At 41.2% G+C, this 13,910-nt stretch overlaps 1 protein-coding gene across 1 annotated transcript in view; it reads right to left on the bottom strand.

The window, feature by feature from the left end:
- Window positions 1-6,382: 6,382 nt before the first annotated feature.
- TGFB2 (transforming growth factor beta 2) overlaps window positions 6,383-13,910 on the bottom strand; it is a 64,118-nt gene continuing 56,590 nt past the window's right edge. Inside the window, exons 3-7 of the mRNA XM_054822357.1 lie at window positions 13,009-13,141; window positions 12,780-12,890; window positions 10,217-10,391; window positions 9,493-9,646; window positions 6,383-7,597 (exon numbers count right to left, since the gene is read on the bottom strand). Coding sequence (XP_054678332.1) covers window positions 7,439-7,597; window positions 9,493-9,646; window positions 10,217-10,391; window positions 12,780-12,890; window positions 13,009-13,141 — 732 coding nt within the window. The 3' untranslated portion in view covers window positions 6,383-7,438. The remainder of the gene's footprint in view (window positions 7,598-9,492; window positions 9,647-10,216; window positions 10,392-12,779; window positions 12,891-13,008; window positions 13,142-13,910) is intronic.

Here is a 13,910-nt window from a genome sequence, read left to right as displayed (position 1 = left end):
GGCACCAGAGAAACCCAGGGGTTTAATGCTCGAGATCTCTTCCTTGGCCCTTGGGATACTCCCTGAGATTTCAACTACCTGATAGACACCATCTGTTACCACAATGCAGTGGAGGAACTTTTAATAATAAACTAAGAGATAGAGGCCAGGAGAGCAGTTAGGGGTGCTTAGCTACAGGAAAAGTTAGTTAAGGTCTTGTTAAGAGCTCATTTAAATTATGTCTCCTGACTGATAATAGTCTCAAAATATATTGGCGACTTTCAGTTCTTCCTAGGTAAATTCCTACCTCCCTAAAGATGCCCCTATTCCAAGACAAAGGATGAGAAATGGGAACAGCCCTTTGTGCTATGCAAGCACAGCCAAGTCCAAAGCAAAAAGTACAACAAAAACCAGCCCAGTTTTCCTGCAGCTTTATGTAGGGCCTATGCTTTATGCTGACATAAACCTTCTGTTGTGTTCATCTTTCCTGCTCCGCTTTCTGTGACCCGACTTTGCGTACACCAATTGGCTGTATTTGACACTCAAGATCTGCAGTGACTCACCTCCTGTGTTATCCATCATAGCTGGATATCAATGTGAAAAAAATAAAGTCAGCTCATACTCTTATTTACAGTCTTTTGGCTTTTTCGTAATTGAGTGTTTCATAGAATAAGTAGAGGAAACAATATATTTCAGAATATCTCCAAATCCAGCTTTCCCTCCCAAATGTTCACAAATTGATCCAGACCACCTCTTTGAGAACAGGTTACACACTGCAGAGGAATGCATAACTTGTCCATGAACTGCTGCATATTTTGTCCTTTGTATTTACATTTTTCCAAAGGGAAAAAAAAAAACAAACCCAAAACAGGTTTTTCTGGATAAAGATATTTTCTGCTTTTGATGGATGAAATTAGTCTGCATATCCTTGGAGACTGCCAACAAGTTTACACTAGGAACTGGAATGAAGCCATCAATTCATTTCACATGGGTTCCATCAGATGGCAAAACCCCCATCACATAGTCCCATAATACTGGTCTTTTAATCACTGAAGAACGAGGTGACCTACGGTGTGGTGTCCCACTGCTATTTCTCTGGGAACCACCTTGATGTGTGGGGACACTTTGACTGTCTCTGACTGCCATTACTATGAATGGCAATTTGATTTATACATCTTTGTGCTTGGGAAAAAAAATACAAGACTATTCTGTGAGACTTGCATCTGGCACGCTCAGAGCTATTCAAGTGCAAGAACTTCTGGCATCTTAAGCTAAAAGCCTTACACACCGCAGCAGTGAATTTGGTGATTAAAGTTTGGTTACAAACCAGCTGCAGGGATTGGACCTAACTGAATTTTCTAAAAGTGGTTCAGCTTTGAACGCAACATCAGAACCCCAAACGTCTGATTTTCAACTTTGGTTAAATGTGGGCTCACGTGTTAATGTTTTGGTTTGACCCATCTCTAATTAGCTGGATGACATAGTCTGTAAGAGCTGCTTTCTCAGCCTCGTGGTGTACTTCACTGAACAAAAAAAGACTTGGGTCCCATTTGCCATTTGTGTCTTCCTTGTTCCCTTTCTTGTGGCAAATGTTTTTGGTATGAGTTCCGTGGATCTTTTAATCGGGACCTTCCTACAGTATGTGCAAACAGTGCCGAGACCCAGAGATCAGTGACCGCTGACCCTTCCTCCATTCCTGCCATCATCTTGGTTTGGCACTAAAACACCCCATTCAAAGGAAATATTTGTTTCTTGGACCACCATATGTTTTAAGAAAGGTTTATACCCCAGGGGTTCTGTATTAGATTCCAGCAGGTTACTTCATTAAATGAGCATATCAAATTTGATTGGAAGTTCTCATCAGCTTTCTGTTCAATTTAATTTTATTTTTATACAGATGAAGAAATTACTGTTACACCCATACCCACTGACAAGCCAACTACATTACTTCACATCTACTTTATAACCACATATAATTACATAACCTCTCGGTTTATTTTCTTCCAGAACTCATGGCTCCTCATAGAATCTGCTCTGTCTGATCTAAGAGGCAGATTTTGGCCTAAAAAATGGTTTTCAAGACATTTACATGGTTTGGTTTTTTTCCTATATTGAATATTCCACATTTATTAACCACAATTTGATTGAAGCAGAGCAGCAAGGGCTTCACTGATACAGTCTGGAGGGGCTGTGTTAGTGAAAGGAAAAGACAAGCCCAGCTTCAAAATATTCTGCATAAATCTCATTATTGTGGGAGAGCTTCCATCTTTTCAGCCCCACGCTATAAAATCTCTCTTAGCACACTGTGTTCCCTCCACTGTGTTCCTCTTCAGTTATAGGAAACACAACCACTTTCCCATCTAAAATTTCCAATCAATATCCCTCCTCAAACCCTCCCGTCCTTCGCCGATGTCAGAAATACAGCAGACAGAAAAGCAAAGTATTCTCACCTCAGTGTGTGAGGGCTACCTTGGGTAAGAACGGGGCTGGCAGATTACATTCATGTCAAAGCACATAGCCGGGTAACTAAATATAGTTAGAATGAAAATCAGTATCTGGCAGTTTTTGCAGGACCATAGTTTTATGCTAGTATAAACTCACTGAAATCAATTAAGGCAGATCACTGTAAGGCTGGAGCGTAACTGTGGTGAAATGGCCCCTAAGATTGTTTTAAATACTCATCCCAAGTTGCATTCTTAAACACATATTCACAGACCACAGGGTCCATTTGTTATAATTTATCACAACGACACTAAACAATCTGCCATAAACATATTCTTCCATTCATGCCAAGAAATGCTATGCACCCCTTAGATCCCAGAGAAGGCACCAGAAAGAGCAGACGTTCACCCCCTCTTGTCATCAGTCCCTGCCCTGGAAGTATTTTCATATATGATTTTATCAACTTTAAAAGTAATGATTTAATCCTGCAGCCCTTCCTCCCATCAGTTTTATTTATTTAAGTGACTAGAGCTGCAGAAAGTCTGATAAAGAAAAGCTGCAACACCAGGCTCCTTAATTCTTATTTGCTTAGATAATGCAATTGCATATTGCAGAGTGCATGGAGAGAGACTTATGACAAACCAGGGAATCCTATTCTCTGTCAAAAAAACCCACTTCCACGTGGCCACGTGGCTGCCGCTGGCAAACTGAAATAGCTGAGGCAGTTGAACACCAGCGTTTCTTGCGCCCTTTTAGCCAGTGACAGAAGTAAGTGGTTGGGTTGGACCATGACTGTTTGCAGATTCGTGAGGGTGGGCAAGGGCTCTGTGGGGTCTCCAGCCCAACCTCCTGCTCAGAACAGGCGCAGTGGGAGCAGGCTGCCCAGAGACTTGCCTAGCCCGTTTTGAGCATCTCCAAGGATGAACATGTCATGTCCTCTCCGGGCAACCTGTTTGCAGCTTGGCCACCTCCACTGTAAAAGTATTTTCCTTTTCAGGAAGCCAGAATTTGCCGTGTTCCGACTTGGGTCTGTTGCCTCTCCTCCCCTATCCCATCTCATCCCTTTTTAGACTATTTTGTACGACGTACAAAACCAACAGTTTCACTGAGGTCTACTGAAGGATGCAATGGCATTGGACCGTTTACCATATGGGTATCATGAAACAGATCACTTTCTCCCCCCTCACCAGCACTACAGAAAGGAAGAAGAAACTACTTTGAGATTGTCTACCAGAGGAAAGCCACCACAACTGGTGCCTGCAGTAAGAGGACTGTTCTGGTGAGGGATCAGGCACAGTGAGGCTGCAAGGAAACGATCCTGCCCAGGGCAGCACCTGTCCTGCACACACATGGGACAGAGCTGCTGCTCAGAGCAGTCAACCAGAAGCCACTTCTTGCCTATAGACCAAGACATACGGCTGAGGGGAAAGCAATCCTCAGAGCAGACATGATTCACGCTCAGCCTGGATGGTTGTTCTTCACCTCAGCCTGCGCCGGACCACGTCAAGGTCACACACACTAAAATCACACACCTAATCAGGCTTTGCAGGGATTAAGCTGAGCCAAGGCTGAGGAATCGCCTACACCAGAAGAACGCTGCCATACGAAAGCAACACCAGCATATAATTGAAATAATTTATTTACCACTAGAGCACCACAAAAACAGACATACAATGTGTTAAAATACAGAGTAATCGATCACCAAAGTACAACACAGCTGTCCTTTAAGTTCCTTTTTTTTTTTTTCTCCTTTAAACCATGCCAACCATACAATTGTACTGATGCTAAACACATAAAAAATGCTGTCCCACCCCACCCAGCTAAGTGCTCAGATTCCCCCTCAGCCCCAGCCAACCCCTTGGGTCTGATCTTTCAAGGTGCTGAACGTTTCCCACCAGTTCTCAGGGACTTTGCTCAGACAGTGGCAATTACCTCGGCGTGATAGGGCCTCTGGCACAAAGTACTTGAGCTGTTGCAGACCCATCTAAACATCATTCCAGGGGGATTTGCATCAGACCTGAGGGGTGCTTAGGACTCACAGTACCCCACTTGTGAGAGGGAAATTTCACCCATGAGCTCTGCACATTGTAGGATCAGGCCTAACATCCTTGGTAATTAAAGGGAAATACATGCCTAATAAACAAACAAACAAAAAAATTGTAGGAGCTTTATAAGAGAGTATTTCAAATACTATCAGTGCATTTTGAGAAAAAAAAAAGGTTTTTTTTTAAAAAAGTATTTGATCTTGGGGTAATGATTTACAGAAATAAGGTTTTATACTTAAATTTAGAGAAAAACTCCAAACCCAAACCGAAATTTTCAGCTGCGTCCAGCGCATAGTGAGTATAGTTGGACAACTATGCTATTTCCTATTCCACTTTTTCAAAGCTTCAAAACTGGTTTTGAGCTGCATTCCCATAGCAGAGAACTGCAAAAATGTTTTTAAGTTTTTTAAAATGTGTTCATCCTCGTCTCCTTTCCTGTCCAACAAAAACACAGTTCTCATACTGAACCTGATAAAACTAATTTTGCTGCCGTATACAACAAAATCCAGAGTATTTACTACCCTGAGGAGTTTCACTGAGTTCAGTGCATCTTCTCACTGGAGTAAGTTTGGCTCAAGCGAGTGTTAGCAGGACAGATTTTTTACTTGTTCATCTCAACTCACTAAATAAATCCAAAGTCTAACATACCTCCTCCTCTGCGCTGAGTCAACGGGTGGGATTAGACCATCTGTGGGGCTACGTTTCCATCTAGGCCATAAGCACAGGCTCTACCGAAGTCCCGAGGAGCTGCGTGCGCCAGCCGCTGCGGTACTTCAGTTTTGCATCAGTGTTCTGCTGAAGCCAGAGAAATTGCACTTCTTAAAACTGGAGCTGACAACATCAAGCTCAGGAGCGTCCTCCTGACACCGCTCGGCTCAGTGACAGAAAATGCCCTTCTCATCCAAGTAGTATGTTTCTAATGCAGTTGTCCAGCTTTGCCACACAAAACCATTCATCATGTGAAATGAACTGAACTGAATGTGCCTTCTTCGTGATTTTTTCGCTAATTTAGGTTGGGGCTTTTTTTAAATGAAGAGTACAACGTGGATTTTTTTTTTTTTTTTTACTCCCTCTACAATATTTAAAGATGCCTAACAACAACAAAATCCTAGGAACCCCCTGTTCCTTTTCCCTTTTTTAAAAAGAAACTGTAACGTGAACTCAATTGAAAAAAAATAAAAGGCAAACTCACAAAAATCAAGGGTCTGATCCTGCTAATCCTTCCACACGCACCAATAGCCTGAAGGGGCAGAAGTTAAAGGCAAACCTCTGTTACCTGCAGAAGGAGCAGGTTCCACAGACCAACTGCGGGGGCAAGTCCCCGCTGGGTGCAAAGCCGAGGCACGGCCTCTGACGGCAAAGCGATCCCGCTCACGTCCTGCTTCGGGGCATCGCCGCGGCAGATGCTTCCTACCAGCCTCCTGCACAGTGGTGAATGTCATTCTCTGCAAGGGTTTGCCTCGCCTCAGCCAGGCCGGGACATCTCTTCTTGCAACACCTCGCTCCCTGCCCATCTGTTTGAATGTCTATAGCCGAAAGGAAATAAAAAGGTCTAAGGAATCCGAACCGCATCGCGATTCAAGTGTTACAAACGGGGATGACCGGGGCGGGGAGGGGCGGGGGGGGGGGGGGGAGAGATCGCTTTAATCCATCTTTTTTATAAAACAGAAAAACAAATGGAGTCAGGTAGCTTATGTCATAATGATGAACAATATACAAAGCACATGTATAGCAATTATTATAAAACATGTATTTGTAGTGCAAGTCAAAATATAGGGACTCTACTCATACTGGCCAGCTAGAGGGAAACACATGATTCTGAGTGATCAAAAAGAGCCCCAAATTCAAATTCAAAGTCATGAGAGCTGACAGTATTACAGAGTACAAAAATATGGTGAAAATTTACACATTACACATAAAGTACTTAATTTTTTAATAGTTTACAAATAGAGATCTACAGATATGTTTCCAATTAAGCTGGCTTTTACTACCCACCTATTGTAATACTCTAGGTATGGTTACATATACCAAAAGAACAAAAAAATCCCATAGCATAGCTATACAGCAACATATTAAGGTCTGAAGATTAGACCAGTACATGTTAAATATTTCACTGGTTTACTAAACTGACATTTTAAATCATTTACAGTAAAAAAAAAAAATCTTATAGACTTGTCTTTGAGACTGAAACAGAGTGTCCTTTATTAGTAAATTATTCAGTATTTAAAACAAGGGTTTGAGACCTTACAAGAAGCCTCTCTAGGCAGCTCACATGAAAAATAAGGTATTTTAAAGGCAGAGTTTCTCAATAATGTAATAACTGATTTCTATTTTAATCAAACTAAACTAACCATTACTTTTCTGATTCTTTTGAGCTTGTGTTCCGTTAGGCTTTATATGTATTTCTGGCAGCTTATTTGGTCTCCACTTTGTCCACACTGGCTGGTTTTCTTTTTTCCAATGGCGATACGGAAATGTTCATTTGATAGTTTTTACACACAAATAAATAATGCACTGTTAACTCTACAACTAAGAGGAATGGGTAGGATGCCTACTGCGTAACAATACAGAGAGATCAAGTAAGGCACGGGACAGATACAGCAACTCCACTTCATGGGATTTTCCTGTTTTTTTCCTTTCACATAGTAACACTAACAAATTTCTTCCAGTGTTTATTTTTTAAAAGGTTTTTTTTCTTTAACTTTGCTTCTTGTCTATCTCACACTATGTGTAGGTGAAATGTAGGATAAAGGCCTTCAATGTTTTGCTTCAGATGCCAGTTTAAAAAAACAAAAAACAAAACTTTCAAACAGTTCAGACTAGTACCGCTTTTTTTTCTTCTTTTTTTTTTCTTTTAACACTGATGAACCTGGGTTTTCATTTTTCTTTCTTTCCTTCTCGCTCTCTCTTTCTTTTTTTCCTTGGTTATTTTTTTTTAATACACACACGTCATGCTGTTTCAGGGGTATCCTTTAGCTGCACTTGCAAGACTTTACGATCATGTTGGACAGCTGTTCGATTTTCGGTGTTTTGCCAATGTAGTAGAGGATGGTGAGGGGTTCCAAATCCTGGGACACGCAGCACGGAGAGGCAGAAGCTTCTGGATTTATGGTGTTATACAAGCTGAGTACCTAGAAGGAGAAAAGAAAAAAAGAGAGATTAAGTCAGCTACCTCTGCCTTCCTGCCACTGCAGAGCAAATTCCTTTCTGCATCATTTCCTCCCACAGCGCCTGAGAGAAAGCCCACTGAAAGCAGTACGAAGATTCTTTGATTTTAATATTTTTTATGCTTCCCCAGTTCAATCCAGTGTCACGATCTGCCTGAGTTTCCTAAGGTTTTATCCATACAGTCTTAACACTTGAAACAGGTACATGCCTGGAGCCTGCCTTGATTCAAAGCGTAGCCCTTTGAATCAAGACGCACACTGTATTGATATGGAAAGAAGAAACAGAAAGGCTTTTATCTGTGTCTTCAGATTGCTATTTGCTGTTAAAGGATTAAAAAGGAGAAAAGAGTCCTTCAGTGCATAAGCCCTCCTCTGCTTTTCCTCTCTGGCTACATTTTACTAAGGCCATTAATGCCACCCTGCAAGCACCAGGACTCAAGGTGCAGCTATGCCTGTTGAGCGTCAGCTGCGGCGAAGTTAGCAGCGCTGGTGCTTTATGTCATATTGGATTCATATGCGTGCTTCTCTGCAAGGGAAGCATGTAGGGTTACCCGCTGATGATGCATAGGTATTTCTGAGGATGCCATTAATGTGTTAGCCAAACACCAAGCGACCTTTTCCTAGAACTTCAACACAACATTTGCAGCATAGAGAGACAAAAGATCTGTTCAGGACAGCAACACTAACTACTTTATTAAGCAACTTCTGACTCCTTGGGCAACTATCCAAACCACATATTTGTGACCATGACAGTTATTCTTCCTCTTTCCTTTAAAAACAAGTGCTGCTCCAAAATGTGTACACTACTACTCCATACCAGCATGGAAACATACTTACCTTATTTATACCTCTGCCTGCTGACACTGCTAATACTACAATGGCACAGCCAGTGGCAGCTACAAAGGGTATCTATACATGGGTCTGTAAGTTCAGGAAGAGCACACTATCGTGGCTTTACAGGTCAAAGGGAAAGCAAGCTGCCCTCTGGACACGAAGGGTTCTCCCTGCTGGCTGACGTTGATCTGGTATTTTAAGGGAGGCTTGAAAAAGGGGAGACATCATTCTTAGTATGGACCTGAGGGTGAAATTCTTACTTTATGACAACTGTGATGCAAATGTCTGCCTCCTGCATTTGCTGTCTAGACATCCTTATTGACAGTTGAGAGAAACAAGCACTTCACAGCAGAGTACTACTCATCCTAAGGCAGTTGGCTAAAATACCATGTCTAATCCCTAAAATAAAAAGTCCCATCTCAGACAACTATAGGTTCTTCAGCATCCCAGACGAAAGGTTCCTCCTTTGCATTTAAATTTTCGAAGTACGAGAACGAATACATCTTTTGAAGTAAAAGAAGCACATCTATCAGTATGTTTTCACAAAATTCAGCACGGTAGCATATCAGTAACAACAAAAAATGAAAAAACGGCAGGGCATAAAAGTAGGTCATAATCAGGTGGTACGACTCAGCCCTTTTGTAGCTCTGATAGTGCCTCCCTCGGTGCCTTTGCTTACAGAATTCATTGTGCCATCTTCCACTCATGCTCTATAAAGAAAGGTCCCTTCCCAGGCAGCCTCCCAAAGCTACACCAAGCTCTTACTCACAAAAAGCATCCCAACCATCCATGAGTCGTATTGATGAACACATTAAAAAAAATATCTCTGGGCCAACACACTCCTACTGCTTCATCACTAGCTTGAGGCCATGTGCGAGTCCCTCTATAGGGCCACATTTCATCATCCTTAGTTATTGAGATAATAAATACAAGCTTTGGGCATTGGTGCTGATGTCCATCCTAGAAACATATTTCACCCTGCAGTTATAAAATACAAGCTGAGAATTAGCAAAATCATGACTTACTCTGCTGTGCTGAGTATCTGAGCTCCATAAATATGGGCAGGCTCCTGCACAGAAATTAGCATGATACCCTTTAGGTTCATGAATCCACTTCCAGCCAAGATCCCTCTTGAAGTCAATATAAAGTGGACGCAGACAGCAATTATCCTGCACGTTCCTGGGAAATAAAATACAGACAAACATGTTCGTCATAACAAAGGCAACATAGGCAATAAAAATATTCCAGTTGCTTGCTGCCTGAATGATGCTTTACAGGCAGGTAAATCCAACTCCCAAAAATTCACAACCAAATCACATCAATAGTAGATTATACTGTAACTGAAATCAGACGCTTAGAGATGGCAGGACTTGCTTACACAAAGCTAATGGTTTCCCTGGAGGACCAGTAAGTATTTTTCTCCAGGTCCTACTAAGCGGCCTCTCTCAGTAGGTGAGTACAGCGGAGGTGATAATTAGGCTGCAATTATGGGGCTGATGGGGCTGGGAATCATCCCAGATGGAGGTCAGCCTCTGCTTTCTAAGGCCACAACCTTCCTGATCTGCCACTGTCTCTGCAGGATTGGAGGCCACTGGGCAGATACCTGCGGCACACAGACCCCGTGTGTCTGTGACTGAGGGCCCACGCTCTGTATAAATGCCAACTGTAAAGAAACATGATGAGCAACTGCATCACACCTCACAGGATGGTAATACTATTTAAGTACACTGAATATGGATGCATAGTTACCTAAAACAATAGGCAGCATCTAGAGCACGCTTCTTCCGCCGACTGGGCTGTTGCGACTCAAGTCTGTAGGAGGGTAATAACATTAGCAGAAGATGTGGGGTCTTCCCACTGTATTTTTTCCTATTGGACTTTAAAGCTTTCACATCACCACTGGAATATGTGTAGTCATCAATACCTTCAAAAAATACATTTTGGTGATAAACATTGTGTTGCTTTTTCTTCACAAATTAAATAAACCATCTCTTTAAAAAAAATTCTCTCAGAAACTGGGCAATGATGGCGTCAGCTGAGCATGTATACTGGGGAAGTGGGGGCAAATTTCAACCCAAGATCCCTAAGATATTCACAGTTCTCATGTTATCTATTGTATCAGCCCTCCCACAGTCACAGCCATTTAATGGCATTTCAGTACATTTACCAGAACTGTTGAAATGACTAACAGCAAAGATTACTTCAGCTACTGCCTCTGCATCGCTTAGCTTCAAATGTCCCAAGCAGTGATGCTTTTGCCACTTCACTTAGGGCAGTATGCCCATCTTTTAACAGTTATGTACCTTTTAAAACCTTGTAACACCATTAAAGCTACTCTGGATACTTCACCTGCATTTCCCACTGCTTACTTCCATCCCATTAGCTGTTTTCTACCACATTTACCTCTTTCTAATGCTTGTAAATTCTCTGTCTCCCATTGCCAGCTTATTTAAATCTGCTAATTTTCCCCATAAAGTCAGTTATTCTAGCCCCTTCTTTTGTATGGGCATGGCAAGGACATTGATTGAAATATTTCTTCTTGAAGTGGCAATCAATGACTTCACATCTTGTATTTTCTCTTAAAATACTAACTGCCTTACTAGCTTCCTATCACGGCAATAGCACAGGCAAAAGACTCAAGGTATGACCCTTTCCTAGGAGTCCAAACAGCACGTTATACCTGTTGCTAAGACCCTTTTGAAAATTAACCTCCTGAACCAGATAATACTATCTAAAGAGGAAGAGATACCCTTTTCTTTTTGTAACATTTGCAATTACAGCGACCAAATATCATACCAACAGTTTTTTAAATATACACAATGGCTTTAATCATATGTACAATACATGTATTTACGTAGAGAAAAAATTCCAATGCAATGAAACAATGTTTAGAAAAACTTAATACTTAAGGAGGAATATGGCCAAATCCTTGGAAAACAAATGAACCAAATCATGATATACTTTAATAAATGAGAACTGTATAAACAGAATTTGGGTTGGTTCTAATATAGCCATAGTTTTATACGTACTGGTGGATGATAACTATAGCACATTCCATTAAATAACATTTCCCTTTTTGAAACTGAAACTTGAATGGCTTAAAAACAGAAGGGAGCTTATGTGACCTTGATATATTTACTCTATATTAATATCTTTACTCTATATTATCACCTTGTCTGCTGTCCATAAGAAGCACCTATATCCATAACCCTAACTACGCACTGTTGTTTATTTTTTAATGCTCACTCAAGCCAATCTTTAAGTTTTGACCAAGCTGTCAGCATTAAAAATACTTTGTGTAACTGATATACAAATATGTTACAATAAATTCTATGTGCCAATGTAGATTATAGAGATAATCAATGTTAACTAATGTAGTTCTGTTGACTTCACCTGAGAATCAGCCTTCCACTGCTGGAAGTAGGAGCACACAGACAGGCGCATCATTTTTGTTTCTTCAACCCACGATGCACTGGCAGTAAAACACTGCAGGACATTTATACAAGTCTGGCACCTATTGTTCAGCTCTTCCCAAAGCGACTGATGTGATTGCTCAGAGTGATTTTAAAGTATTACTGATATGACCAGAAAAAAAAAGAAAAAAAAAAAAAAGAGTATCTGGAGATATTTAGTGTGCCTGAAGAGCTGTAAGTATGTGTGCAGGTCCTTACAAAGACTGGGACCCTCTCTACTCAGTCAGAACAAAGGAAGGTGCTTCTGTAAGCAAACCAGCCAACTGTTGCCTTATTATACTTTGGAAATTTGCCACAACAATTACTGTTTAACACTCATAGAACGCACCATGCTCACACACATACCTACTGCAAGCAGCTTATATTGCGAGCTAAACACCATCCTAATTCAACTTTCCAGCAGTAGCCTTTTCTACTAAGCCTGAACCGTTACCGTGCTAGGATGGACAGCAGTCAAAGGGTTTATTTTGAAAACATTCAGCAAGTTTTCTCATGACTATCCAACAGTGGATAGTCTACTGTGCAACAGTCTCCCCTGCATCCAAAATTGCATGTATATCCGGTGTGCACGCTGCAAATTGTAACACAGACACTTAAGGACATCGAAGCTGCATGCATGGAATGAGACAGCTTCTGGTTTTAGAATAGTTCAGCTGATATAGTTTTACCCTTGTGCCTCCAATACCATTCCCTATCAGCTGAGAACCAAGATTCTCAAATGAGCAAGTTTTCAATCAGCTGAAAGCCATTTTAGAGGTGCAGTAACAGCTCTTTGTTTCTCTCCTTAATTAGTAAGTACCACAACATTTTAAAAAGTTGTTTTTTTTTTCTTTCGTTACCTGCAAATCTTGCTTCAAGCTCCTCACTTTTATTTGGGATGATATAATTATTGGAAGGCACGAAGGTGCAGCATGGACAATGTAAGCTTATCTTAAATCCAAGGTTCCTGTCTGCAAAACATAAAAGTAAGTGGAGTTGGTTTTCACACATGGAATAACCCTGAAATACTGCTGAATTAATAGAGGAGTAGCTGGGGCAGGAGTGAAGGCAAAGAGCACTTGTTATCACCTCTGTGATGGAGCCACTCATGTACAGCCTCAGTGACATCAAAAGACAACCACTCTCCTTCAGCTCTTGTTTTAACTACTTTGCTGTCGATGTAGCGCTGTCCTGGTGATGATAATTCTTTTGATTTTAGAACCTGCAAGAAACAACAAATACAATTGCTTACAGGTTAACATTTACCTGTTTGTTTTTTTTATTAAAATGGACCACCAGCATTCTAAAATAGCAGAAGAAGCTATTACAGCTCAAACCTTTATGCAGCAGATATACATTCAGGCACATTTTCAGAAGGAATTTTCTTAGGGTGTGCAGGGAGAGGAAGGTGATACAAAAACACCCTAATGAAATCAGCTTATGCTCCCAAGCAAAACATGCCATCACATATTCCTTCCTAAGAGAAATCACACAGAAAGACTGCCCTGAAAACTTGTCTTGCAATGCAAGCAGTGAAGAGATCATAGTAACTGGAACATCAAAAGAGGCTATTTTACCTTCTTCAGTAATACTTACACTGTTCAAGAATAGTATCAGATGCTAAAGTAAAGCCTGTACAATGTAGTCTGTACGCTGAAGACACTATATTGCTCACCCATAACTAGTCTGTATGGTAATGTCTTACTCATGCTTCCAGCCTTCCCTCTGACTTCAGGTACCAGTCATACATTACACAGAAAAAACTTATTGTCCATACAGGTAACCCGGGGGCGTGCAGAGACAGCCTGGTGTGAATCATGGCCACACATGGATTTGTGCAACAGGAGATGCTGCTTCCATCCAAACTTTGATGCCAGATGTATTTGTGTCAAAAGTTTCAGCAAAGCTTGCTATTGAACATGCAATAAAAAAATACCTGTACAAAAAACCCCAGCCCCTCCCTTTCAAGACACAGCACTGCATGCCTAGAA

This window comes from Grus americana, chromosome 3 (assembly GCF_028858705.1).
Source record: "Grus americana isolate bGruAme1 chromosome 3, bGruAme1.mat, whole genome shotgun sequence".
NCBI classification, from domain to species: Eukaryota; Metazoa; Chordata; class Aves; order Gruiformes; family Gruidae; genus Grus; species Grus americana.
The sequence above is the reverse complement of the archived record's forward strand: the minus strand, read 5'-3'. Positions and strand labels throughout refer to the sequence as shown.